We start from the raw sequence: 26,067 nt of genomic DNA on the forward strand, positions 1-26,067 counted from the left end.
AGGAAGATCAGCCCTGAGCTAACATCCATGCCAGTCCTCCTCTTTTTGCTGAGGAAGACCGGCCCTGAGCTAACATCTATTGCCAATCCTCCTCCTTTTTTTTCCCCCCTTTTTCTCCCCAAAGCCCCAGTAGATAGTTGTATGTGGTAGTTGCACATCCTGCTAGTTGCTGTCCCAGTGACTTCGTTTTAAGTTTTATGTCCACACCACTGTTTAGTGAGTGTTCCCCATCACAGCCTTGCTGCCTCTGGGACAAGCCACAGTCATCTCACCTGCCTTGTATAGCCACCCACCTGCTTGGATGTCTAATAAAACATCTCAAACTTAACAAGTCCAAAAGGCCTGCTCCTTCTGCACATCTTCCCTGTCTCTTAGTAAATGGTACCACCATCCACCCATTTGCCCAGGACAAAATCCTAGGAGTCATCCTTTTTTCCTCTCATGCCATCAGCACTCACATTCAGTGAGTCCTGTCCATGGTGCTCCGAGTCAGTCCTAAATGTCACTCAGCTCCAGCCCCACTGGCCACCCTTCTGATTCTCAGACATGCTGAGCTTGTTCCCTTTACCTGAAATGTTCTTCCTTCTAATCCTGTCATCAAGCACACCTCTGCTCAAGGGTCACCCCTCAGCAAGGACTAACTCGACTACTCCATCCTGGTCAGTCCCCATCCCGGTCAGTCCTCATCCCGGTCAGTCCTCATCTCCACTCCCATTTCTAGCCCATCATCTGGTTTTATTTTCTTCAGAGCACATTTTACCTACCAGGTGTTTTCTTTTTTTGTGTATGAGGAAGATCAGCCCTGAGCTAACATCCATGCCAATCCTCCTCTTTTTGCTGAGGAAGACTGGCCCTGAGCTAACATCCCTGCCCATTTTCCTCCACTTTATGTGGGATGCCGCCACAGCATGGCCTGACAAGCAGTGCGTCGATGCGCGCTTGGGATCCGAACCCCAGACTACCAGCAACGGAGCATGCGCACTTAACCGCTACGCCACGGGGCCAGCCCCTACCAGGTGTTTTCTTGTTTGCTTATTGCGTTACTTATTTTTTTTTTTTAAAGATTTTATTTATTTATTTTTCCCCCCAAAGCCCCAGCAGATTGTTGTATGTCATAGCTGCACATCCTTCTAGTTGCTGTATGTGGGACGCGGCCTCAGCATGGCCGGAGAAGCGGTGCGTCCGTGTGCGCCTGGGATCTGAACCCAGGCCGCCAGCAGCGGAGCACGCGCACTTAACCGCTGAGCCACGGGGCCGGCCCTTATTGCGTTACTTATATATTATGTCTTCTGTACTCCTTTCACCTACTTTGTCAACTCCGTGGAGTAGGCCTTTGTTAACTATTTGGTGGTGAGCTGATGATGCTTGTCCTTCGTAGACGATGGACAGTAGCCATAAACCCAGCTGCGGGAGCAGCCACTGTTACTAAGAGATGTATAATAACATTCTGTTTTTAACCCCATGCTGCCTTTCACACAGATACATACACACCTTATGTACACACACAGTCTTGTAAGTATGTTTGGAAAAAATATTGGCTATAAAATGATAGCTTAAATTGTTTTTGTTTTTTTTTTTTAATTATTTTATTTTTTCCCCCAAAGCCCCAGTAGATAGTTGTATGTCATAGCTGCACATCCTTCTAGTTGCTGTATGTGGGACACGGCCTCAGCATGGCCGGAGAAGCGTGTGTCCTGCGCACCCGGGATCCGAACCCGGGCCGCCAGCAGCGGAGCGTGCGCACTTAACCACTAAGCCACGGGGCCGGCCCCGATAGCTTAAATTGAAGATATATTACAGCTCCGTGATTTTCTTGGAAAAGCTTTTAACTTCATAGCGCTTTGAGGAGCAGTAGACAGGGAGCTGAGGTGTTGCTTCTGCGTGCTGATCATTGTAGATGCTTAGTAATTTCTTCTATAGCCATAGGGGACTGTAATAGTGTCCTATTGTTGCTCTAACAATAGTAGTGGCTTAAAATAATCATTTTACAGTTCTGGAGGACAGAAGTCCTAAAATCAGGGTGCCAGCAGGGTGGTGTTCTTTCTGGAGCCTCTAGAGGAGAATCTGTTCCCTTGCATTTTCTAGCTTCTGGAGTCCACCTACATTCCTTGACTCACGGCCCCATCCTCCATCTTCAAAGCCAGCAGTGTAGCATCTTCCAATCTCTTTCTGCTTCCAGCATCACATTACCTTTTCTGACTTGACCCCCCTGCCTCCCTCTTACAAGGACCTTGGTGATTCCATTGGGCCCCCCAGATAATCCAGGATAATCTCCCCCCGCCCCCTTTTTTTTTGTGAGGAAGATCAGCCCTGAGTTAACATCCATGCCAATCCTCCTCCTTTTGCTGAGGAAGACCGGCCCTGAGCTAACATCCGTTGCCAATCCTCCTCCTTTTTTTCCCTTTTTCTACCCAAAGCCCCAGTAGATAGTTGTATGTGATAGTTGCACATCCTTCTAGTTGCTGTATGTGGGACGCCACCTCAGTATGGCCAGACAAGCGGTGCGTCGCTGTGTGCCCGGGATCCGAACGCAGGCCGCCATTAGCGGAGCGCATGCACTTAACCACTAAGCCATGGGGCCAGCCCCGATAATCTTCCTATTTTAAGAGCCTTAGGGCCGGCCCTGTGGCTTGGTGGTTAAGTGCGTGCGCTGCGATGCTGGTGGCCCAGGTTCGGATCCCGGGTGCGCATCGAGGCACCACTTCTCCTTCCATCCTGAGGCCGAGTCCCACATACAGCAACTAGAAGGATGTGCAGCTATGACATACAACTATCTACTGGGGCTTTGGGGGGAAAAAATAAAATAAATAAAATCTTTAAAAAAAAAAAAAAAGAGCCTTAATTTAATCACTTCTATAAAATCTTTGTAACCATGTAAGGTACCATATTCACAGGTAGCATATTCACAGGGGATTAGGACATGGACATCTTTGGGAGGCCTTATTCACGTACCACAGGAACTGTGAATTTTCTTCCTTTGAGCAAATCTATATAATTAATCAATCATTTGGGAATTGGGGGAACAAAAACAGGAAAACTTATTTATTTTCTAGCCAAACTGAGGTGATGGTGAATCCTGAATTGACTCTAAATATTTTATGTTCTTTTTTTTAATTGGATTCTTCAGTTTTTTTTTTAATTTAAAATCCATATTTATAGCTAGAGTTAAAAATCTAAAAATGCTATAGTAGTTTTGTCAAAATAATTATGTTTATTTTTGAAGAAAAGTATTCAAAATACTTAAATTTTTACTTTAGTTCTTTGAAAATATAAGCATCTGTTGTTTTGGTGATGGTCATTGAGCTCCCATACACTGAGATAAAAATATCTCCCAAATATCCTTGAGTCACTAAGTAGGAAATGGTTCTTCCAGGTGATTTCACTAGCTCTGATAAATCAGATGGCCACATTATTATTAGGTTTTCTAGAATATCTACTGCGTCAATCTGAGTAAGCAAAAAAAAAAGAAAACCTTCCAGCTCATGTCTTGTATTTTCTAGACGGTAAAATCTGTGTAAAAGATTTGTCACACAGGATCTTTGTTGTGTGAGAAAGAGGTAGGCTGGTGGCTTGGACTGGTCACTGCAGATGAACACATATACCTATGTTTGCACACACCTGTACCACCTCTCAGACTCTTGATGTGCTGGGCACTGGGGCAACTGGTGATGAGATCATGTGGCCCTGCTCCAAGGAGCTTGTGATCTTGGGATGTGGGTAGGGGAACAGGGACAGTTCCAGGAATAGTGACTGGTGATTGGAGAGGCTCAGCAGGAATCAGGGATGGAACAGAGATGTGGGCATTGTGCTAGGGGAGAAACCAAAAAATGTTATGGAAAACTTCAAGGGCCAAGCGCTGGGAGTGATCATGATGTGCTGGCAAAGGGGAAGGACCCAGTTGGCATCAGCAGCTCTGGGCTTAGTTCTTAGAGGACCCATAGGAACAGCAAGCAGCCCTCCTTGAAGGATTCTTTGGGGAGAGCTGGAAGGGGCAGTGGCTTTACTGGACAGTGTTCCACCACAGCCACATGGCCTTAGGAGGTGGTGATTAGTGGACTTAGCTTTAGGGAAGACTATGCTAGTCAAGCAGCATTGAGGAGAGCCCCATCTTTGTTCCTGGTATCCCAGGCCCCTGGAGCAGAAGTTTGCATTTCTAGCAGCTGTAGGGCACTATAGCAGAACAGCCTATCTTGAGGGATTCCATGTTGAGAATCCCATGGCAATTCACAGGAAGCTCATGGTGAGCATGCCTAGAGCCACCAAGCACAGTCTGAGCTAGCCCTGGAGAGATGATTGTCACGTTGCTCCTCACTGCTGTCCAGATGGTCACCCTTCATCTATGGCCTTCTACAGACTAGGGGAGAAGCGGCTGCTGCCAGGAGCCATAAGGCCTCTTGCACTGATGCCTGAGGAGAGGCCTTGCCTGCGATAGCCTCATCAGCCTGCCTCTCAGTGTGTGAATGGGCATCACTGTGCCCCGGAAGAGCCATTTCCCTGAGGTCAAATGATTTGTATACCCACCAGCAATAGGAAGGCCCCTCCCACTCCTGCGCTTGGGGAGCTTAGAAGTTGGGTTGATGCCCAGAGCAGCACTTTGTCCCCTGAGCCAGGCAGTCCCAGTATCTCTGGGCAATTGGGAAGGTGAGAATAGAGCCTGGCTCCAGGTCCAGGCCTTGGCCCTTCTAAAGCCAGTCCTGAACAGGTCTCAACGCTAGTTTCCTTGTGATGTGGTGGGAAGATGTGGGGAGGGGAGCAGCAGGGCTCTGGGCCCTGTACCCATTAGCAAAAACCATTCAATGTTGGCCTATTCCCCACTATGGACTCTGGGAAATCTTTGTTTAACCAGAGGGTTCCTGGCTAAAAAGACATGAAATCTCAGGGTACACAAGGCTTGGGACAGGTGCTGTGACCATGAGGGGCATCTTGCCCTTGAGGTCATAGGTCCAAACACAGGGCGTAGTTTGCCTCCAGAGTCTGTCAGCTCTACGTCTCTAGTCATGCCCTCTGTCTTCCTTGCCAACTCCTGGCCCTGTCATCCATCAGTTCTCACCCCCTCACCTTTGCTTATGGCCTGCCCACACCCCCTGCCTTCACTCTGCCCACACATGTATACACATATACTGTGAATGTTAAAAAGGGAGAATCTCATTACATGTAAATTTAAATTTAAATTAAATTTAAATACTTAAATTTAAAATATTTATAAAAACCTACCATGATACACCTCAGAGCTCAGTTCAGGTCACCTCTCTTTCACAAGGCTTTCCTTTACTGCCTCCTTGTTGCACAGTCTTCTGGTAAATCCCTTCCAGGTCATGCATAGTTTTGGTTCCTGTTAACCACAGCTTAGGCTCCTTCTTCTGTGGGGCTGCCTCACCTCCTCGGGGGTGGGGAGCTGCTGGACTCACTGCTCTTTTGGCACGGCCAGGACCTGTCCACAGCTGGCTCTGTGAGAGGCCAAGAGTGCTGACTGAGGTGGTGGCAGGCTGGGGAGAGGGGCTCAGGCCTGGGTGGGCTTGTGTGACTCTCTTGCTTCTCTCTCAAGTACCTCTACTCAGCTATTGCTGATCTCTTCCCTCACAGGTTGGGACAAACATTCCTATGGTTACCATGGCGATGATGGGCATTCCTTCTGCTCTTCGGGGACTGGCCAGCCCTATGGTCCCACATTCACTACAGGAGACGTAATTGGCTGCTGCGTCAACCTCATCAATGGCACCTGCTTCTACACCAAGAATGGCCACAGCCTTGGTGGGTGCATAGGCAACCTTGGAGGGTCAGCCCCGTGGAGCCACTTTGCTTGATGAGAGGGCCAAGGGCAGGCCTTAAAGCCAAACAGTGTTGCAGAGCCTCTGCTGAGCTCTGGGGAACTATAGCCATTTCCAGGCATTGGAGCCCTGCAAGGTGAAGGGAGGGTGGCAGGGACACCCTCTTTGTTAATCTATCCATTCAGCAGCATTTATCAAGCCCAGGGTGGGTACTGAGAGAGCAGCAGTGTCCTGGTCATGACCCTGGCCTGTGTGGCACTTGTTGGAGCGGGGTTTGGGATTGGTGAGAAGTTTGAAGGGCCTGAGTATGTATGTATTTGGTAGTGATTTGCATGCCCGCAGCCTAGGCTCAGACTTTGGCTGGCCTTCTGACACTCAGGCCTAACACTCAGGCTGCTGGTTGCTATGGAGCCACAGTGAGGGCTGCTCTAATACAGGAGGTAAATAGACAGGCTGGAGTCAGATGGGGCCAGGTCTCTTATGGCCTGTTTGTGGTTAACGGGCAGCAGCCCAGACAGAGGTATATTTAAAAAGGTCCCTTTGGTGAAACTGTAAAAGATGGACTGGGTTAAGAGCCAAGGGAAGAGGCAGATGGCCTGAGGCAAGGCAGTGGTGATGAGTAGGCAGGCAGGAAGTGGGGAACAGGCCTGACAGAGGCCTAGGGGTGGCCCAGCAGGGCTTAGTGATAGATCAGGTGCATGATAAGAAGGGAAGAAGGGAAAGTGGTAGGATTAGTGGTGCTGTCAACCAGGATCAGGAACCCAGGAGGAACAGCAATCAATGGATGGTGATGGGGGCCCTGGAAAATCCCTTGGAGGAGTAATCCTGTACATGTGTAGAAATTTAGGATTAGAACTTGAGATAGAGAGGGACTTTGGCTATTCTGATGCCGTACTCTACTAGGGCTGACTGGTATTTGGCCCTTGAGTGAGAGGAGTCCGTGGCCATAGTGGCCCTGAGGTGGCACCTAACTGCTGGGCCTACCTGCCAGGGTTTGCAGAGGGTTCTGATCTGGCAGAACCCTACCAGCCATGCTGGCCACAGGCCTTGCCAGGAAAGAGAGTTGGGCATTTTACTTGGAAGTCAACTCCTAGGAGGCCTGCTTTCTTTGGCTTGAGAGGCAGTAAAAAGTGGCTGCCACTCCTTAGAGCCCCTCTGTGGCTTCTGCAAGAGATGAGCCCAGGCAGAATCAGGGGACTTGAGTGGAAATTGGGTTTATTGGTAGCTGGGGCTGAGTGACCAGGAGCCAGCATTCCTCAAAAGGACAATGGATGCCACAGACCGAGTAGGCAGCTAAGAGCAGCACAAACACCACAGTGCAGACCCAGATGCACATGCAGAGAAATGCTCCTCTGACATCCATGCCATGTAGCTGCAGTTGCTGGTATCCAGCTGGTGAGGAGCTAGCAGCTAGAGGGTGGGGCCAAGGTCTCAAGATGTCTCCTCACTGACTCTTATGCTCTCTGACTCCAGCTATTTCTAGGCTCTTGGTCTTTCTGCTGTCAGAATCCCAGGGGCCACTGTTGTGGGCTCTCACTTTTTACCCAAGCCCCCCTTCACCTGTTCCTCTACAGTCAGGCCCAGTGTTGCCCCTCTGCTCCGTATACCTGCCCTCCTCACATCTCTCCAGCTTGTCTACACTTTGCTCAGAGCACAGCACGTGCCATGGGATACAAGGTTTGGGGCATACCCTAGTGTCCCCTCTGCACCTGCACCTCCCTCCTCTGGGCCCTGAATATGTGCTGGGGCCCATTAGCTCTTTGTCAGTCAGATCGCCAGGTTCGACGGGGTAGCTTGTGGCCATCTTAATGTCAGCCCAAACCCTGACACTGTTTTTAAAAACTCATCTCTCTAATGCATGCTTTTTATAAACCCCATACAAGACTTCACATATCTTGTAATTAAACTTCATGTAAATTGCCTATTTTCCTAGCCTGTCAAGATCTTCTTGCTTGTTCCATCTCAAATATTTGGTATCGTTTTCAGCATTGGATAAACCTAAAATTTGTTAAACATGTTTATGTGTGTTTTTATCAAGATAGTGATAAAAAGTATTGGAAGAGAACAAGGCTGAGATTTGAGACCTTCAGCCTACAGTTGAGCTTGTCCAGGTAGACACCAGCCATTGAAGAATTGTTTAGCTTTGTTAGTTTGAAACTCATGTTTTTCTCTCTCGTCTATAAGGATATTACTGAAAAATGGATATGGGCTGTCCCCTGCATTTTCTAGATCACAAAATTTAATGGAAAGGCAGTGAACGTGGAGTGATCGACTACTTGGTGAATCTTCTAATGACCCTGTTTCCTTTTCGCAAGCCAACTTAACAATAATGTGCTTCAGAATCTTGCCTGGGATCAATGAACCAATAAGTGCTCTCTAACCTTAGAATCCTACCCTTCCCCTTTAGAGAGGCAGAATGATGTTCCTGCCTCTGGCCTCGCGGTTCCTTTCCTTTGCTCCATTGTTCCTCTGTCACAGCACTCGCCCTATATGTCATTGGTCAGTTGTCTGTGTAATCATTAGTTGCATGCCATCTCTCTTGCTGGAGTCGGCAGCACTTTGAGGGCCAGGCTTGCAGCTGTTTTCCTAGTGCCTATCACAGGGCCTAACTCCTGGGAGGTCTCAGCAGATACTGGATGGAAGGATGAATGATTGAGTGAATAGAGACAGGTGTCTGACGTCTCATCCACAAGTGGTCTGTGCAATTGCAGAGTCATTTTTATACAGCTCTGTGCTCTCTCACAAGCTCTTTATGACTTCATCCTCTCTGAGTCCTGACCTATGTCTGTTTAGCTCAGGGTACTTCTTTTTTTTTTTTAAAGGTTTTATTTATTTATTTATTTTCCCCCCAAAGTCCCAGTAGATAGTTGTAAGTCATAGCTGCACATCCTTCTAGTTGCTGTATGTGGGATGCCGCCTCAGCATGGCCGGAGAAGCAGTGTGTCGGTGCGCGCCCGGGATCCGAACCCGGGCCGCCAGCAGCAGAGCGCGCACACTTAACCACTAAGCCACAGGGCCGGCCCTAGCTCAGGGTACTTCTTATCAACAACTTTGGATGTTCTGTTTGCATCCTGGATCTTTTTTTTTTTTTCTATAATGTTTTGTTTGTTTGTTTTATTTTGTTTTGTTTTTGTGAGGAAGAACAGCCCTGAGCTAACATCCGATGCCAATCCTTTTTTTTTTTTTTTTCCCCCCTGAGGAAGATTGGCCCTGGGCTAACATCCATGCCCATCTTCCTCTACTTTATATGGGACGCTGCCACAGCATGGCTTGACAAGCAGTGCGTTGGTACATGCCCGGGATCCGAACCTGCGAACCTTTGGGCCGCCGAAGTGGAGCGCGCGCATTTAACTGCTACACCACTGGGCCGGCCCATGCATCCTGGATCTTTGCCTGGGCCTTCTTTCTATGGACAAAGCCAGATCTTGCTGTCACAGTGGCCTTGCAGAGGCTCCCAGAGACATACAGGGCTGGGGGGAGCAGTGTTGCTCTGTCCAGTGCAATAGGGGGTGGAGTAGCCCCTTTCCTTATCCTCCTGGAAGCACCTCAAGGCCTTGTTCTTCCTGAGTGCCATTGTGAGGTAGAGCCAGGCAAGCCTGGTTGGATTATCCCCTACCCAGAAATGTGGTAATTGCCTCACTCTGTGTCACAACTGCAGCCAGCTTGTACCTAGACCTCACAGTTTGTGAAGCAGCTTTCGCGGAATGTCTGTCGCCTTTCTTTCTTGAGGTGTCAGGATTGATGTTACCCCCTTTTTTCACATTAGCTCAGAGAGGCTGGGTAACTTTCCAAAGATCACACTGCAGATAACTGATAGAGCCTGTACTCTCCTTTCTTCGAGGGTTGTGGGGGCCTCCTCCATGAGCCAGAGAGTACAGCAGCAGTAGCCTGGCCACACTAAGATCCATGAGGGCAGCTCCTGTGCAGACCTGGAGGGTGGATGTTGAGGTCTCCTCATGGGTGCACACGGGTTTCCAGATTCCATCCTGCCAGCTCTGTGACTGCTGACTCTGCATGTGGGGCTCAGAAGTGGCCTCAGGCAGGCAGATCATGGGGTTAAATGAGCTTCCCTTATGGAAGAGCAAAATAGCCCGACAAAGAATGTAAACAATCTCTCTGCGCCTTGTTTTTTCCATCTATAAACTAGTGTCAGAGACAGTGTGCATCTTCCAAGGTTCTGAGGATTAAATGGTTCCTTGTAAGACAGTGGGCCCTGTGCTTAGCACAGACGAAGCACATAGTATACGCTGGCTGGGGCTGTCGAGATTCTGGCCCCAGGTTTACTGGGAGACCTATTGTCAGACCCTCACCTGTTCTTCTGACTTGCTGGGTTTCAGTTTCTTTTCAGGGTAGGAGTTTGGAGAGCAGAGTGGGACATGTGAGGAGTGGTTTGAAAACCACTTAGGCCAAAATCTCAGGAGCTGCTAGAAGATATAAGAATTTATCTAAAAAATGGAAAGGCTGTGAGTCCTTGGAAGAGTCTCCTTTGACCTAGAGTCACTTCTCAGTCTGCAGAACACCAGTGCTCTGGTGGATATTCTGACGTGCGTCTCCTGCTTAGGCCTGCTTGTGTATTTGGTGTCCCACTCTCACTTCCGGCTCAAGGCTGACGTCCCTGGAGACGCAGCCCCTTCTCTTGGCAGGAGGGTTTAGTGGGTACACAGGCCAATGTTAACCTGTCAACTTGGAAGCTCTGGGGACTCTGGACAGGTGTGGGCTGGAGGTGGACAGCGTCACCCTCCTGTCTCCACTTCACTGTCAGCTTAGAAATGATATCGGAGTGTTAGATAGGAATGAGTCCAGCCCCACCACTTCTGCTAGTTTTATGACTGTTAGCAAATCATTTAACCTCTGAGGCTTACTTTTTTCATCTGTAAAATAGGGATAAGAAAGCCTGCTCCCCACAGTTGGTATGAGGATCAGATGAGGTAATGGATGGGAAAGGGCCTGGCGTACACAGTAGGTCTCCATTAAATATGTGTCGCATCAAGAGAAGGATCAGTCCTGAAGAGGCCTCAGGGTAGATCATTTGAGTTTAGTCCTTCCTAGGGGCTTTCCCTGAAAGGGTGGAAGAGCTGTGGACAAATACTCAAATATCTGACTTCACTTTTGGCCAAGCCACCCAACAAAGAGAAGGCCAGGGTCTAAACCTACCAGGTGCCAGCATGTGCTTGGCCTCCACTATAGGGGAGATGTGATGACCAGCCCCTCCCGTTGTGATGGTCTGTCTATTGTGACAGACCCCCCTGTTGTGGGCCTGCAGAGATGTAAGAGATCAAGTGGCCTTATGACTGTTCCTTTCCCTCCACAGGTATAGCCTTCACAGACCTCCCGGTAAGTACTACTATTGGATCTCCCTACTCTGGGCCCTTGCGAGCTGCCTGGGATGGGGTTGGTGGTACCTGCAAGTGCCGGGTGTGGAGTCTGGCCCTTTCCCCAACCAGGGACGTGTGCTGTGCTGTCAGCTTGAGGGTACCTGCCGGCCTTCCTCTCCAGTAACAAGGCTTGGTCTTCCTCCAGACCCTTGGCAGTGATTTGTAGCATTTCCAAAGGCAGCTGTGGGGCTAGGGCACGATGCGAGTGGAGATGGTGGTAGCTTCATGGCCCAGCTGGTCTGAGCCAGCTCTGTGTGGCTTAGAGCTAGTGGACTGGGATGCAGAGAATTGTTCCTGAACTGTTAGGGTGTCTGGTCCATGTGCATACCCATCAGAGATCCCTGAGGAAAGCCAGTACCCAAGGGGACTCAGCCTGCTACCATGCAGGGTACCCCTGAGCCAGAGAGGTGAGCTTTGTGGGGTTTTCTTTTCTTGGAAAAGGGTGAGATTTACTGCTTGCTTAGTTCAGGGCTCATCCCCACCTTCTGCACCCCAGTCCTTCTTTATTATGAGTCATCATGGGCCTCATTGCATACAGGGCCTCCACCCAGAATGCTAGGAGCCTGGCCCAGCTCTGTGTGCCCTACCTGGGTTCTGGAAGGAGGGAAGGTTTGCTGACTCGAGTGGCTGCTTTGGGATTCTGGGGACCCCTACAATGCCCTAGGAAATGCCCTTGTGATCTGAGGGGCCTCTGAAGCACAGACTGCAGCAGCCAGGGTCCTGTTAGAACTTCTTGTCTATGGATCAGAATTCTTCCCTCCTACTTGGAGACGCCAGGAGGGGCTATGGTCTTAGGCAAAGAGAACAGACACAGGAGGAGAATTCTTGACCCTGGCTGGGAAAGAGTCTGATTGTGAAGGTGTGACATGAAACAACCAGACATGAATGTGGGCAGTATGTTGCCAAGTGCTAGAATGTGTGTGGATGCCCTGAGGTGGGGAGTGTCACTGAGGGCAGGGACGGTCACAGAAGGCTTGCTGGAGGAGGTAGGCTTTGCCTGAGGCGCGGAGGATGGGAGGGAAAGGAAGGAAGCGAAAGATCTTATGGGTTCAGAGCTCATGGTGTGCTCAACTCAGTGTACAGTAAAGGCACGTGACACTTGGAATGACACATAGCCTGAGGATGGAAGGTGGAAGAGACAACTGGGGGCCTAGTGACAATGGGGAGGAGGCTGGCGAGACACTGGGCAGTAGCAGTGGGAGCCACAGGAGGCACTGAGTGAGGGAGTGACCTGGCAAAAGCTGGTCATGGCAGAGCATCTGTGGAAAGCAGGGAGCCCCACACTCATGGAGGGACATGCCCAAACCTCACTACCCAGAACATCTTCCTCTAAGTGAGCCTCTGACGGGAAGGGCAGTGGCCTCTCTTTGCCCTTTGCCAGCATCAGGGGGTCCAAACCACCTAAGCCCTTTTCTCAAGCTCTCCTCCTCCTCCCCTCCTTTCCTGTCTTTCCACATCCCCTCATATACTCCTTTTCTGTAGCAAAGGGATCCTTGGTCCTGGATCTTTCTGAGAGGAACCATTATCCACCCCTGCAGCAGATGTTCATGGGCATACCTGCAGGGTTATGGAATCCAGCCTACTTCTCAGTGCCTGGGCGAGTCCCGAAGGGGGACCTTGGGCTTTGGGGACACCATAGCCTCTGATGCAGGGCAGGAGACTCCATGTTGAGCCTGGCTTGCTTTTCTTTTGCTTTCTCCCTTCAAGCTTTGGGGAATAGTGTCTCTGATAGGAAGGTGGGCAGAATGTAGCTTAGCCCTGCCTCCTCCAGCCTTGCTGCAACTTGCTCAAAGCTGGAGCAATGGCCTGCAGGAGCCAGCACCTTTCCCCTCTGCACCAGAGGTGAGGTGAGGCAAGGCACTGCTGCCCCATTGCCCTCAGGGCCCGACTGACATTTCATTCTCCTCCTCAGGCCAACCTCTACCCCACCGTAGGCCTGCAGACACCTGGGGAGATTGTGGACGCCAACTTTGGGCAGCAGCCCTTCCTGTTTGACATTGAGGACTACATGCGGGAGTGGCGTGCCAAGGTCCAGGGTACTGTCCACTGCTTCCCCATCAGTGCCCGGCTTGGCGAGTGGCAGGCGGTGCTGCAGAAGTGAGTGCCCTGCTCCCGCCCTTACCCAGCCCTGCCCCATCCTAGGGGCCTCACTCTCCTATAGGCCTCTGTACTGCTATAAGCTGCTCTTATGAACTCCAGTGGGTAGCCTTCCTTCTGGGAAGCACTTCCAGTATGACTCTGCCTGCTGCTTTCCTGCTTCCCTCTTATTGATGATAGCTCCCACTCAGTTCTCTGGAGCTGTTTCTAATTAAACCTTTGCCTCCTCAACTGGATTGGAAGGCTGTGTGTGTAATATCACCAGCAGGGCTATTTTCCTTCCCCGGGTCATTTTGCAGAGGATGTCCTAGGACGCCCTGTGATCTCTTCCTCTGTTGACTTGTTTTCTACCATAGAGAATATCCATCTCTGGCCTGAGGTCACCTCCCAGGGTCAGCATCCAGCTAAGTTCCATGCATTCATGGCAGTGGTGGCAGGAAGAGAGTCCTCCCTTGGCCCAGCCAGCTGGCTCTTGTCTGATCAATTCCCAGACTTTCCTGGAAGCCAGTCTTGCTGAGAATCCCAAGGGAGGCCAGGTTTGGGTCTTTCTTCCACTTGCCAGCTGCAGGCCTGCATGAGGCAATGACCAGTACCCACTCTACCAGGAGGTGGGTTAGCTTGTTAGCTTGGCTCTCAAGGGTGGGCAAGGAAGGGCTTGGCTTCTGCTAGCTCTGGTCATTGCCCTGCAAAGACACTGGGGTATTAGGGTCCTGTGGGTGGGATTGGAGTGCACACTGGGCTCTATGCGCAGCCTTCCTTTCTTGAGGAACTGATGCCGAGGCAGGCCCCAGGGAGGGCCTTCAGACATTGGTGTTTGGCATTTATAATAATGACATCAGACATATACACACATCAAGGTATTCACTTATGTACACATCAGATGTGAGGGCTCATCCTTTTGCTCTACATCTCTGCACATGCACACACACACATGCCGCTGCTCAGCCAGCTTTGGGTGGGGTTAAATGGCTGCTGGGCATCAGGCTTCTCAGGACCATTTCCCAAAGACTGTGTTCTTGTTGGCCGTGATGTTGCCTGATGTCTTGGCTTCTTAGGCCCCTGATTTTTGGTGTTTCATGGAGTAACGTAGGTCGTGGGTTAGCTCCCCATCACTCTTTAGAGCCAGCACTCCTGAGGGCAAGGTTCACCTGGTGAGTTGGAATGCTTCTGCTGGGCAGGTAGGGCAGCCTGCAGAGGAGCTCCTTTGTCTATAAAAGGTACACATGTGGCATGCATCATCTCTCTCTGGGCAGCTGCCAGACTGCTTGGCTGGCTGCCATTCCAGGAAGCCCTCAGAGAAACTCTCAGCCATCTCTGGGCTCGTTGCAGTTCACAGGAGGCAGCTGCTTCTGTAAGGAGATGGTATGTGCTTGTGTGTACTTTTGTTACCATTTTTGCCCGCTTGTGGGCAGCATATCCCAGAGAAACCACAGCCACTCCTCCAAGCTGTGAAGACAGAAGTGGTGACCAGCCCCTTCTCAGCCCGACTGCATGAGCACCGGGGGAAATTTTCATTTTGTTTCAGTCTCTTTATTCTTATTCTGTGGAGGTTGCACCTCCAAGATGTGTTTAGGGAAGACCTAATAGGCAAATAGTCTATCCCATCAGGTGGTCATTGAGAAATGCAGTTCATGAGTGTCACCTTGAGCATTTCCTTTCTTCTAGCATGGTCTCATCTTACCTGGTGCATCATGGGTATTGTGCCACGGCCACGGCTTTTGCCCGAATGACTGAAACCCCAATTCAGGAAGAACAAGCATCCATAAAGAACAGACAAAGTAAGGTTGATTCTCTTCCCCACCATCCCTTCTTCCCTCACCTGTCCCCATCTCTGCTCTCTGGCTCTTGCTAGCCTGGGTCAGGAGTCCATTCAGCTCTGATCGAGGAGACCAGCCCAGAGCCCTAGCCCAGTCTCAGGCCTTGTTTCTGTCCTGCCTTCAAGACAATGCTGGCCAGATGGACAGTCTAGCGGCATGGGAATGTCTTAGTACAGCCTCCCTAATGCACACTCTGATAGCCCGGCATAGGCTGGGGCGTGGCATGGCTGGATCCTACTCCTCCATGTTTGTTTTCTTACCCCTGAATCCTGGATTCTACTCAGCATCCTGTTCATGATCTTCCAGAAAGAGTGTGTTTGCATCTTATCAGACCCGAGCCCTGCTTTTCCCACCATCTACTCAGCCTTTGTAGTTTTGCCTGCTCCTGACCAGAGAGAGCACTGAAGTAGTCAGACAGAGCGAAGGTTGATGCTCAGTGGCTGCTGTGGTAGCACCTTTCTCTACTCCCCACCTCTGGTCTTGCCCTTTGCTGACAACCAAAGGAAAGAGCCAAAGGAAGCTTTCCTGGTGTCCATACTGGTCTGCATATTGTGTTTTCGGGACTCTTTTATGGAAGGAGGGTGTTGGGAAAGAGGAAGCAGAGCCCAGAAAGGAGATAGGAAAAGGAAAGGAGAGCGAGAGAGAATGGGTGTGTGTGGACATGTGTGTCTGTGTGCCTGCTTGCGTCTCTCTGAGCCTGTTGTCTCTGTGTATGTGCATGTGTCTGTGTCTCCCAGAGAAGCTACGCCCAGCCAGACAGATGGAAAGGGATCCCAGACTTGGGATCTACGAATGAGAGAGCCTCAGACCCAGAAGTAGCTCCCAGCAAGACGTACCAGGCCCCAAGGCAAAGAGCAAGATGCTGATGGCCTGAGAGGTGTCAACGTCAGAGATGCCAGTGTGAGGAGGATGACCTCTTCTCCCAGCAGGGAGCATGCTGCCAGCCCCTGAAGACTGCCAAGACATGGGCCCTGGCCCAGAAACCAATGTGCTCCCATTGCCACCCCCCTGCGAGGCCAGAAAGGAGACAAGTCTGTCTGAAGAGGGCTACCAAGCTGCCTGGATGCCCACCCCCAGATCATGCTCCCATAGCCAAGCCCTTCTCCAGCCCAGGTCCCTGGTGACCTGTATTCCATAGGAACAGGCCTCCAAACTCACCCCGCTGCCTCTGGGCTGAGAGTCCCCTCTCTGTTTTCCCCTCTTATTCTTTGAGGACTCCCCAACACTTGGCAGAAACCAGGGTCTATTGTGGAGCTGGGCAGCCGGGTTCTTTCTTCAGCCTCTTCTTCTGTGAGCATCTCAACTGGGCATGCCACCCTGAGCCAACACGCCTGACCATCAGCTGGTCCATGCCCAGGCCTGGCAGTGTACAGGCATGTGGCTGGGAGGGTCTGCATCCCCTTGCCCACTGCCTTATTCTTGCTCTCTGCAGAGATCCAGAAGCTGGTGCTGGAGGGCCGTGTGGGTGAGGCCATTGAGACCACACAGCGCTTTTACCCAGGGCTGCTGGAGCACAACCCCAACCTGCTCTTCATGCTCAAGTACGTTTTGGGCACCACCAGCTTCCCCCTAGCCCAGTCCCTCTCAGCTGGAGGTGGGAACATATGAGCGAGACCAAGTCCAGAGCATTGCCGCTCTGCTCCCTCTGCAGGTGCCGACAATTTGTGGAGATGGTGAATGGGACTGACAGTGAGGTCCGCAGCTTGAGCTCCCGAAGCCCCAAGTCCCAGGACAGCTACCCTGGCTCCCCCAACCTCAGCCCCCGACATGGCCCCAGTAGTTCCCACATGCACAACACAGGTCAGCCACTCTCTGGAGGGCTCTGGGAAGAACTGGTGTGGAGAAGAAAGGCTATCCATTTACCCTTCCCTGGGCTGGGCTCAGGGCTTACTGCTGGATTTGGGGGGAGGGAAGTGGGATCACTGTGGTTGTTCCCAGGGCCCCACTTGATGGCAAGCTGCCTCTCGTCTTCTGACTGTCCCCCGGCTTCCAGGAGCAGACAGTCCCAGCTGCAGCAATGGTATTGCGTCCACCAAGAACAAACAGAACCACAGTAAATACCCTGCACCCAGCTCTTCTTCCTCATCCTCGTCCTCCTCGTCCTCCTCGTCCCCATCCTCCATCAATTACTCCGAGTCCAACTCAACAGATTCCACCAAGTCTCAGCCCCACAGCAGCACCAGTAACCAGGAGACCAGGTGCCTGTCCTGCTCTGCTTCTTCCTCCTGTCTTCTGCTTTGTGCCAGTTGGACCCCGAGCAGCCTGTCCTTGGAATGCACCCCCTGTCCTTCATCCCCCACCTCCATTCCAGGTCTGTGCCTGGAGTGGTAGCTGCTGACCCACCAGACCAGGCATTGGCTCTGGCTTCTGGCCCTACCCGTGATTCAGCTGCCACTTTCCTTGGCCCTGTTTTTTTCCAGAGGCACTGACACTGCCAGGCTGAGAATGTGGTTTCCTCTGAGGAGACCAGGCCTGTTAGAAACCCCAGGGTCTGTACTGAAGGAGCTTTTACTGGGCCTGGTTTGTGGGCAGCCATGTTGGGCAGGCAGGGGTTTTAGGCTGCAGACTACAGGTGGCTTTCAGCAGCCTCTAGGCTTGTCTCAGGGCTGACCTGGGTTTGGCTCCCAGGCTCCAGTCATTGAGGGTGGGGGGTGTGCCTCGGAGGAGGGCCAGAGAGGGGAGGATCACAGAGGCAGCATTGGGACGAGAGTGGGAATCAGGTGACAGGCCTCTGGGGATAGCTGAGTCACAGTAGGGGCCAAGTGTTGGAGCCTCGGAAGCCTGAGCTGCCCTTTCATGCTCCCAGGGGCCCTCGGTTTATCCACAGCAACCTGTGGCAAAAGCCTGAATGGAGGCCCAACCAGGCTGCTCTTAATCACATCCCCTTGGCCAACTCCCACCTCAACCTTTCTCCATAGCGACAGTGAGATGGAGATGGAAGCAGAGCATTACCCCAATGGTGTGCTGGAGAGCATGTCCACGCGCATTGTCAATGGCACCTACAAGCATGAGGACCTGCAGACAGATGAGTCCAGCATGGGTAAGGGCCATGCTCCAGCATGGTGTTCCTTGGGCAGCAATGCTCAGGCTAGATGTCCTTTCCCTCCTTGGAGGGGCTTAGGATGGGCAGGCTTTGGCAGCTTGGGAAGCTGTAGCCAGACGTGGTGCACTGCCTCCTTAAGCAGTCATGAATCTGTGCTTGAGGCGGGAAGGCCCTGGCCTGCTGCCAAGACCAGAGCCCCTGCATTTGAGGCTAGAGGGAGTTAGTGAGAGTGGGCACCCTTATGAGCACCCATGCATCTGTACAGGGTGGAAAGAGGGAAAGCTTCTGATTCCTGTCTGACTCCTAGACCATGTGCTAGGTGGACTAAGAAAACCTCAGCTATAGATGGTCCACCTGCTCCTACCAGCCCTCACTTGCCTCTAGCAGAAGCTGCTGCCCCGCCAAGGTCCTTCTTTCCATGTTCTCTTTGGGGTCCCCACCCCAGTCCTCCCCTTCTCTCCTCACCCTTCCTGATGTGTTTTCTGCTGGGCTCTGGATGCAGATGATGGGCATCCTCGGCGGCAGCTCTGCGGGGGCAACCAGGCTGCCACAGAAAGGATTATCCTGTTTGGCCGAGAGTTGCAGGCACTGAGTGAGCAGCTGGGCCGGGAGTACGGCAAGAATTTGGCCCACACAGAGATGCTGCAGGTATAGAACAAGCGAGGCCCTCATACAGAGTGGGCCCCCATTTGGTGGTGGGGACAGGGTGACTCTGGGGGGGCCTTGGGGACAGCAGCAACAGGACACAGCAGGCTCTAGTCAAGTCTGCAGTGGGAAACAGGACATCCAGGTTGTTCCCCACCTAGACTCTGGAGAGGGCACAACCCTGCCTGCCACTACAGTCAGGGTGTGTTGTGCCCTTACTGGGCACCACACAGGGCCCTGTATCCCTCTGGAGTCATGAAAGTGTGTGTGTAGTGTGTGCCACAGTCCTTTCAAGAGTTCCCTGTCCCTTAGGATGCCTTTAGCCTGCTGGCATATTCAGACCCCTGGAGCTGCCCAGTTGGCCAGCAGCTTGACCCCATCCAGAGGGAGCCTGTGTGTGCTGCCCTCAACAGCGCCATTTTAGGTAAGTGGATCTAACAAAAACAGAAGCTGGCCCATGAGTGCCTGGGGTGGCCCCCTCCCCTCTCTCCCTAGGAATTGCTGATGTTTGTCAGTGAGCTCTGCCCAGGTGTCCTCTGGTGGCCCACAGGACTTTGGGGCTCCTGTGGCTGAACCTGAACTCTGACCTCCCTCTGCCCAACTGAGTTGGCTGGCTAGATCATGATAGGCCCTAGGCTATGACCATGGGACCAGGCCAGCCCATTGCTCTAAAGAAAGCCAAGGTCCTCAAGTTCCTGGCATGGCTGCAAGGCCATGGCCTGGTGCCTGGGACACACTCACATACAGACACATGAACACTGTTCCAAGAGATTCTGTCCACTCCCCCGACCTTCTGCTCCCAAGGGAACTTTGACCTCGCCCAAGCCCTGGGCAGGGCAGTGACCAGGCCTTGTTTCTCCTCTACAGAGTCTCAGAACCTGCCAAAGCAGCCCCCTCTGATGCTCGCCTTGGGCCAGGCATCTGAATGTCTACGGCTCATGGCCCGAGCAGGCCTGGGATCTTGCTCCTTTGCCAGAGTCGACGACTACTTGCACTAGCTGACCACGCTGGCTGGCCCCGCCTGGCCCTTCCTCGGCCCCAGGGCTAGAGCAGCCCTGCCCTCCATAGGCACCTGGCGCAGGGACCTAGAAGCCATGGGCAGAGTCCATTCCTCCTTCCTGGCCTCCCCCTCTCCCTTTCCTCCCTTCCCTCCTTCCTTCCTTTCTTTCTTTCCTTCCTTCCTTTTCCCCCCGACCCCCTCCTCTCTCTCTCTCCTTCACGTGCAGCGGCCTATGACACAGTATTGGCTGGTTACTCTTATGTAACGCCTTCTACTTTGGAAGGGGGGTTTTGTTTTGAGGAGGGGTTGGGGATTTTTTGATCTTTTTTTTTTTCCTCCTGACTGAGCCACCAGTATTTATCTCTGGAGAGTTTGTGCTGAGCTGGTTTCTGCTAATTTAGTGATGAAGCCTATCCAAGTTGGTGATAGCTTATTATTTTCATAAGTAAAAAAAAAAATGAGATTATATATATAAATATATATATTAAAAAAAAGACGCAGTATTTATCATAGTGTTAGTGGTCCAGCACCTCTTAGGTGAGGCTGTCCAGACACCATATGTTTTTGAGTCTAACTCATTAAAAAAGAATCATCTCTGTCACCTCAGTCAAGTGATTTGTTTATTTCAGGCTTCCCCTTTGTTGAGCCACAGGCCCAGCTGCAGCCTAGGGAAGCCCAATAGGCTTTAGGGGGTCCACTTAGTGGGCGGGTCAGGCTAAGCTGGTTTGCAGAATCTGAGAAGTGTGGGTCCCTAAGCCCCTGAGAGCTGGACTGAGCAGAGAACTGCAAGGCCGAGGGTTCAGAGAAGGGACGAGTTGGCCCAGGGCTACACAGCAAAGCAAGAAAGCAGAGAGTCCCTGGCCAGCACGCTGTCCACCATTCTACCCTGCCTCTCACTGCCTACCTTGCCCCTCTCTCTCTCCCTTTGTCAACATCCTGCCCTCCCTTGTTGTTAAGATGGCCAAATACTTCATTTACTCTAAATTGATTGCCTGGAGACTACCTGCCTTTGACCCGAGAGCTGCTGTGTGTCAAGCTGCGGGAGGAGGTCTCCATTCTCAGGACAGAGGCCCTTGAGTACAGGGGTGCCTTCTTCCTTCCTGGATCTTCACCATCTCTGCACAGCTCTGATGGAATCAATGCTTTCTGTTGAGAAGCCAGGACCTTATGGAGGCAGATTCTTGGGCCGCCGGTTGCTGGAGTGAATAGCACCCTTGACCCCCTAGGTCAGACATCACTGCAGCTTGGCCCCAGCCTTAGAAAAGACTGTTATGAGTATTTGCTGGCTGGAGGAAGGGATCTCATGGGCTTTACAAATGTCCCACCAGCCATTTCAGATGGATCCTCACAGCTGGTGGGACAAAAACAGTCCTGGTACTGCCATCAGGGAATCAGGAGAGGAAAGGCTGAAATGACTGCTAGGACTTGGGCAGGCCATCTGTGGAGAGGACTGACTGCCCAGGAGGAGGAAAGGGAGGAGGCCTACCCAGAGGAGCACCAGGAGGGGCTGGGATTTCCCCACCTGCTTCACAATGAGAGGGAGCACACAAGCAGCCCCTGAAGGGGCAAGGCCAGAAGTTTAACTTGCTGTCCCTGCCTGGATCTGGGCTGGGCAAGCTCCCACTCTCCGTCAGTGATCACAGGAATGGTTGGTACAGCCTAAGATATTCAGTGCCCACCAGGCCCGCAGCTGGACAACAAGAAAAGTGATTGAGTTGGACCAACTGCTGGTGATGGGGTCAGGGCCCTGGCCCTGTGTTCTCCCAGAGTTCTGCCTTCGGACATGATCCTATAGGCTGCTGCTTTTTCTTGGGCCCCACCAGGCCCCCAGCTGGCAGCCCACAGACCGTGGCCTGTTGAGAAGGTGTTGTCTGTATAGGAAACTCATCCTGTGCAAGGCTGGGGATGTCTAGCGCCCAAACCCAGAGGTCAGAAACAATTAGACTGTTAAAATGGTCAGAGCTGAGCAGGATTGGGAATTAAAACCAGAGGCTTTTGCAGCTAGAATGGGGTTCAGAGAACAGCTGCTCCACCAATCCTCTCCTTTTACAGATAAGGAAACAGGCCCAGGAGGTTAAGTGACTTGGTCAAAGTCACACAGCAAATTAGTGGCAGAGCCGGGACTAACCTCATCCCTATGGTTTGGGCAACACTGTTTAGTCCTAAAGCTGAATGGCGGGTTAGGGGTTAGGCTGGCGAGGCCTCCAGCAGTGTCTGAGCAGCTAGTACCTTCAGGGGTGTGTCAGGGATGGGGATGGGTGCCTGGGCTTGGGTTGTGGAGCGGCTGAGAAGGCCCAGGAGGGCTCGGGGCAGCTGTGTGCTGCTTGGGGTTGGGTGTCTGGCTGACTCACACTCAGTACCCATGGCCACCTCCCCATTTTCTGTGCCTTATCTCACTGTTTCAGCTGAGTCCAAGTTGTTTACTCTGTTCCTCTCCAGAGGGGCTCTCTGTCCCAGTTGGACAGCTTACCTTTGGGACATAAGCCTTTGCCCCACAAGCCGTGGAGAGGACCAAAACCAAGCTGCTTGAGCCCACTGTCTTGCTGATAGTCCAGGCCTGCCTGCCAGCCAGAGGAGCCCCTTATGCATACCCAGTCCTACCAGCCTGCTTCTGGGAGCCGACAGTGGGGAAGGCACCTGGGAGGAGCCCTGGCGAAGGGCTGGACCTGACCCATGGGGACAGGAAGAAGACCTGGCTCTGCTGGCTTGTTCAGCCTTGGAGGAACAGCCTTCCTTCCTTCCTTTTTCCCCTTGTGCCACCAAATGGTTGCTCCTTCCAGAGCAGAAACTGGCAGACCATGCAAAGAAAGCCAGAACCCCTGATCCTCACCTACATGGGTCTGTAGCTGGGCACAGGCCATCAGAACAGGGATGCCAAGAGATGGAGAAGTGGGGACTGCCCAGCCACCCAGGGCCTTCCTACCCCTTAAGCAAGCACAAAGAAGATGAGGCAGACAACTGTCAGAGCTGAAAGTTCCTTTGGTTGCTCACAACTCAGGTATGCACACCGTGTGGCAGCTGGGCAGCAGAGCCCTAGTTGAGCGCCAGTCCCATGCACCCAGACCTGTGGCCAGATTGTGGACTTTGGCTGCCTCAGGCACTGCCTCTTTGCATGGGGTTTCTCTCCATTAGTAACCACAGCTGAAACAGATGTCCTCCACATTGTGCACACTGGTTCTGCCTTTGTCCTCGCAAGTTGATACTTGGCATTAGCATGAAACTTGTGGGTGTGGGAGGGTTTAGAGAGAATTCTAACAAAACATCCTATTAAATTGTACTTGAGAGATGAAAAAACTCCTGTTGTATTTTGACAGAATTATTTTTATTAAAATACACATCCATGAGCAGTCATGAGTGGTTTCTGTTTTGAGTCTTGGGTTTGGCACCCCTTGTGTGGCATACCCTGTCCTGGAGGGCTTGGCCCCTTCTCAGCCCATCTCTGAAGTTCCCAGGCCCCTGGTGCCCCCTCAAGGACCCTCAAGACTTTGAATGTTTGCAAGACCCCAAAGAGGATAGGTACTTAAGCTTAGATTCTCTCTTCCAAAACAACTTTAATCTGAGACAAAGAAAAAGTAGTAAATTCAGCTTCAAAAAGGTGGGCCACAAGAACTCCTCCCCTCAAAATAAGATTTTAATACATTCCGAATACGCCAACCCCAAACACTGGCCAGTCAGAAAGAGGTCTTCTGAGGGGTATTGAGGTTAGCTTCCTGTTTGAGGAGAAAGAGCTCATGCTCAAAATCCTAGTTCTGCTGTTTACTAACTAGGTGACCCTGGAAAGTTAACATTTCTCAGCTTCAGTTTCTCCATCCTTAAAATGTGATGAATCCTTCTACCCTCTGGAGGTAGAGGATTATAGCATGCATAGGGCAGTGCATGGCACATAGGGATGCAGTACATGTGAGCACCCTGTTCTGCTCATTCTGCTTCCCCTGCCCCAAGGCATCAGGGTTTTATGCAGAGGGATACAGTAGATTATGCTGGTGTCCACCTGAAGGTGGGACCGGAAACAGATTGCAGGCAAAGAAACCAGCTAGGAGGCCACTGCCGTAGTCCAGACACAAGAAGGCAGGTTTTATTTAGGAGATAAATGTTAGCACAACAGAATGAGTGACTGGGTGTGAGGGAGACAGAAGAAACAGGAGACAAGGCAAATGCAGGCTTTTGGTTGGGGTGATGCATGGATAATGGTGCCACAAGATAATATAGGGACAGAAGGGAACAGGTGGTGGCTAAAAGTCACTGGAGTGGGGAGGTTTGCTGAAGGAGAGCATGTGGAACCATATCCCAGAGAGCCATGGTTCCTGGAAAAGGGTTCTGTGGTCCAGTAAATTAGGAAAACTGTCATGGATGTTTACTGTGAACATCACCAGCTAATTAAAAGCTCTAAAAATCCTGTGTTAAGAGGTGTAGCTTAACCCAGCCCTTTCCAAACTTATATTATTATAGAATGCTTCACTCAGGGGCATTTTACAGGACTCTTACTCTATAGAACTAGTATAGAGAGAAGAATGGAGTATTAGATTCAGCACAAAAATCCTGGTTCCATAAGTAAAGCCAGAGTAGATTCATTTCTCTCTAGACTAGTGGTTCTCAACCGGGAGTGATTTTGCCCCCACCCCCCAGGGGTCATTTGGCAATGACTGGAGATATTTTTGGTAGTCACAGCTGGGGTTGGAGTGCTACTGGCATCTAGTGGGTAGAGCCCAGGGATACTGCTAAACATCCTACAATGCACAGACAACCCCCCACAACAAAGAATTATCAGGCCCAAAATGACAGCAATGCTGCTGTTGAGAAATCCTGTTCTAGAGTGAAACTTTGAACAATGACTAAGATCAAACATAAAGACACTTTGATTCTGCCTCCTTTCTGCCTGGCTGTTTAGAATCCAGGGGGGAAAAGAATAAGAGTGATAAAGCCCCACAGAAGACAGGGGTTAGAGAATACGATTTCTCATCACTCATCACTCTGAGCTTCCATGCTCAAAGTAGCAGTGGTGGGAAGTCCTGTCTCCTCCTGCCAAAGCAAGGATAGCCCTGCTGGTCAGCAGGTCTCAGCGGGAACAACTGCCTCAGCTCAACTAACATGTTCTATCATCAAAGGCTGCTCCGGAAAGATGGCCAGGCCGCCCTCCTAATGCCAGCTGAGCAGGGGTCCAGACTCTCACCAGAACATTCAGACAAGCAGGGGTGGGGGCTCCTTATGCAAAAATAAACCCTAATCCCACATTTCAAACATAGCCTATTTTACACTAAGGCTTACAGGCTTCACTACTCTAGCGGACAGTCTGGTGAACCATAAGGGTAATCTTGTTACAAAATGGTATTTACTTGGGGGTACACAAGCTCCAGTAAAGAGATCAGGGGGACTGAGGTCACAGTCCTGAAGAGCACTGATACCTAAGGAACAACCAAAGAAGACCCAGCGGAAGAGGAAACCAGACAGGCACCTGAAAGAACAGAAAAGGGAGAGTCATTAGGAGTCAGGAAGCCGGGAAGTCGGGCGAGCTCGAGATGAACAGGCATTCTGCAAGGCTAGGTCGATATCCAACAGCAGATCGTCCCTCATTACAGGACAACCAAGGCCCACCACAGTTCCCAGAACCCTCTCGCTCTTGATGCCGGGCGGCGGACCGGAAAGAAGCCGAGACTAGAAGACTGCTCGCTCCGCCGCCTACACCGCCGGAAATGAATGACCAGGGCCTCCAGCCAGGCTACTTAACCTCCGCCCCTAAAGAGCGAGCATGCGCAGCTCCCGGTCACGGCCCCTCCCCACGCGAGTCTACTTCCGTCAGGGAGCATGCGCAGATATCTCCGCGCCCCCCCCCCCGCCCACGCCCCCTCCTTGCCCCTCCCTGTTCAGAGCCCCCGGTTCCTTAGAAACTTGGCGGCGCGTTCCCGGTGTTGGCGAGCTAGACTCCTGGGCTTGTGCGTCCCCACGAGCCTCCCTCACGGAGGGCTGGTGGCCGCCAAGACTGGTCCGGACCCATGGTCTCCGGTGCGGAGCGGGGCGGGCGATGCCAGCGTGCCAGGTGAGGGGCGGTCCGCCGCGCGGGTGAGGATGAAGAGGGGCATGGCGCGGCTGCCAGCTGGGTGGGCCGGGCCTCCTCCGCGGCCCGCCGCCCGAGGTCGGAGGCGGAGATACGCAGAGCCCCGGCTGGAGGGGGCCGTTCTAACTGCCAGCACCCGCGCGGAGTTCGCCCTCCCCACCTCAGAAATAGGACCTGCGAGTTGGGTCCTAGGATTGTAGAATTTTGGCTCCTGGTAGGATCTCGGCCATAACCCATCCCTTTACTGTACTCAGAAACCCAGGCTCCCCC

General features: G+C 51.8%; 2 protein-coding genes across 3 annotated transcripts in view; both read left to right on the plus strand.

Annotated features, from left to right (window-relative positions):
• Positions 1–23,092, plus strand: part of RANBP10 (RAN binding protein 10) — a 64,210-nt gene extending 41,118 nt beyond the window's left edge. Inside the window, exons 4-14 of one of the 2 annotated variants that reach the window (XM_004431740.3) lie at positions 5,584–5,751; positions 11,080–11,102; positions 13,056–13,240; positions 14,906–15,018; positions 16,490–16,598; positions 16,709–16,857; positions 17,051–17,255; positions 17,976–18,097; positions 18,603–18,748; positions 19,058–19,169; positions 19,613–23,092. In XM_004431740.3, coding sequence (XP_004431797.3) covers positions 5,584–5,751; positions 11,080–11,102; positions 13,056–13,240; positions 14,906–15,018; positions 16,490–16,598; positions 16,709–16,857; positions 17,051–17,255; positions 17,976–18,097; positions 18,603–18,748; positions 19,058–19,169; positions 19,613–19,743 — 1,463 coding nt within the window. In that variant the 3' untranslated portion in view covers positions 19,744–23,092. The remainder of the gene's footprint in view (positions 1–5,583; positions 5,752–11,079; positions 11,103–13,055; positions 13,241–14,905; positions 15,019–16,489; positions 16,599–16,708; positions 16,858–17,050; positions 17,256–17,975; positions 18,098–18,602; positions 18,749–19,057; positions 19,170–19,612) is intronic. The other variant, XM_087420079.1, reaches the window with a different exon arrangement.
• A 2,506-nt stretch (positions 23,093–25,598) lies between these two features.
• Positions 25,599–26,067, plus strand: part of GFOD2 (Gfo/Idh/MocA-like oxidoreductase domain containing 2) — a 46,529-nt gene continuing 46,060 nt past the window's right edge. The window contains exon 1 of the mRNA XM_004431739.3: positions 25,599–25,779. The gene's annotated coding sequence lies outside the window, so the exon portion shown is untranslated. The remainder of the gene's footprint in view (positions 25,780–26,067) is intronic.

This window comes from Ceratotherium simum, chromosome 30 (assembly GCF_057802395.1).
Source record: "Ceratotherium simum simum isolate JZ-2026a chromosome 30, ASM5780239v1, whole genome shotgun sequence".
NCBI lineage: Eukaryota > Metazoa > Chordata > Mammalia > Perissodactyla > Rhinocerotidae > Ceratotherium > Ceratotherium simum.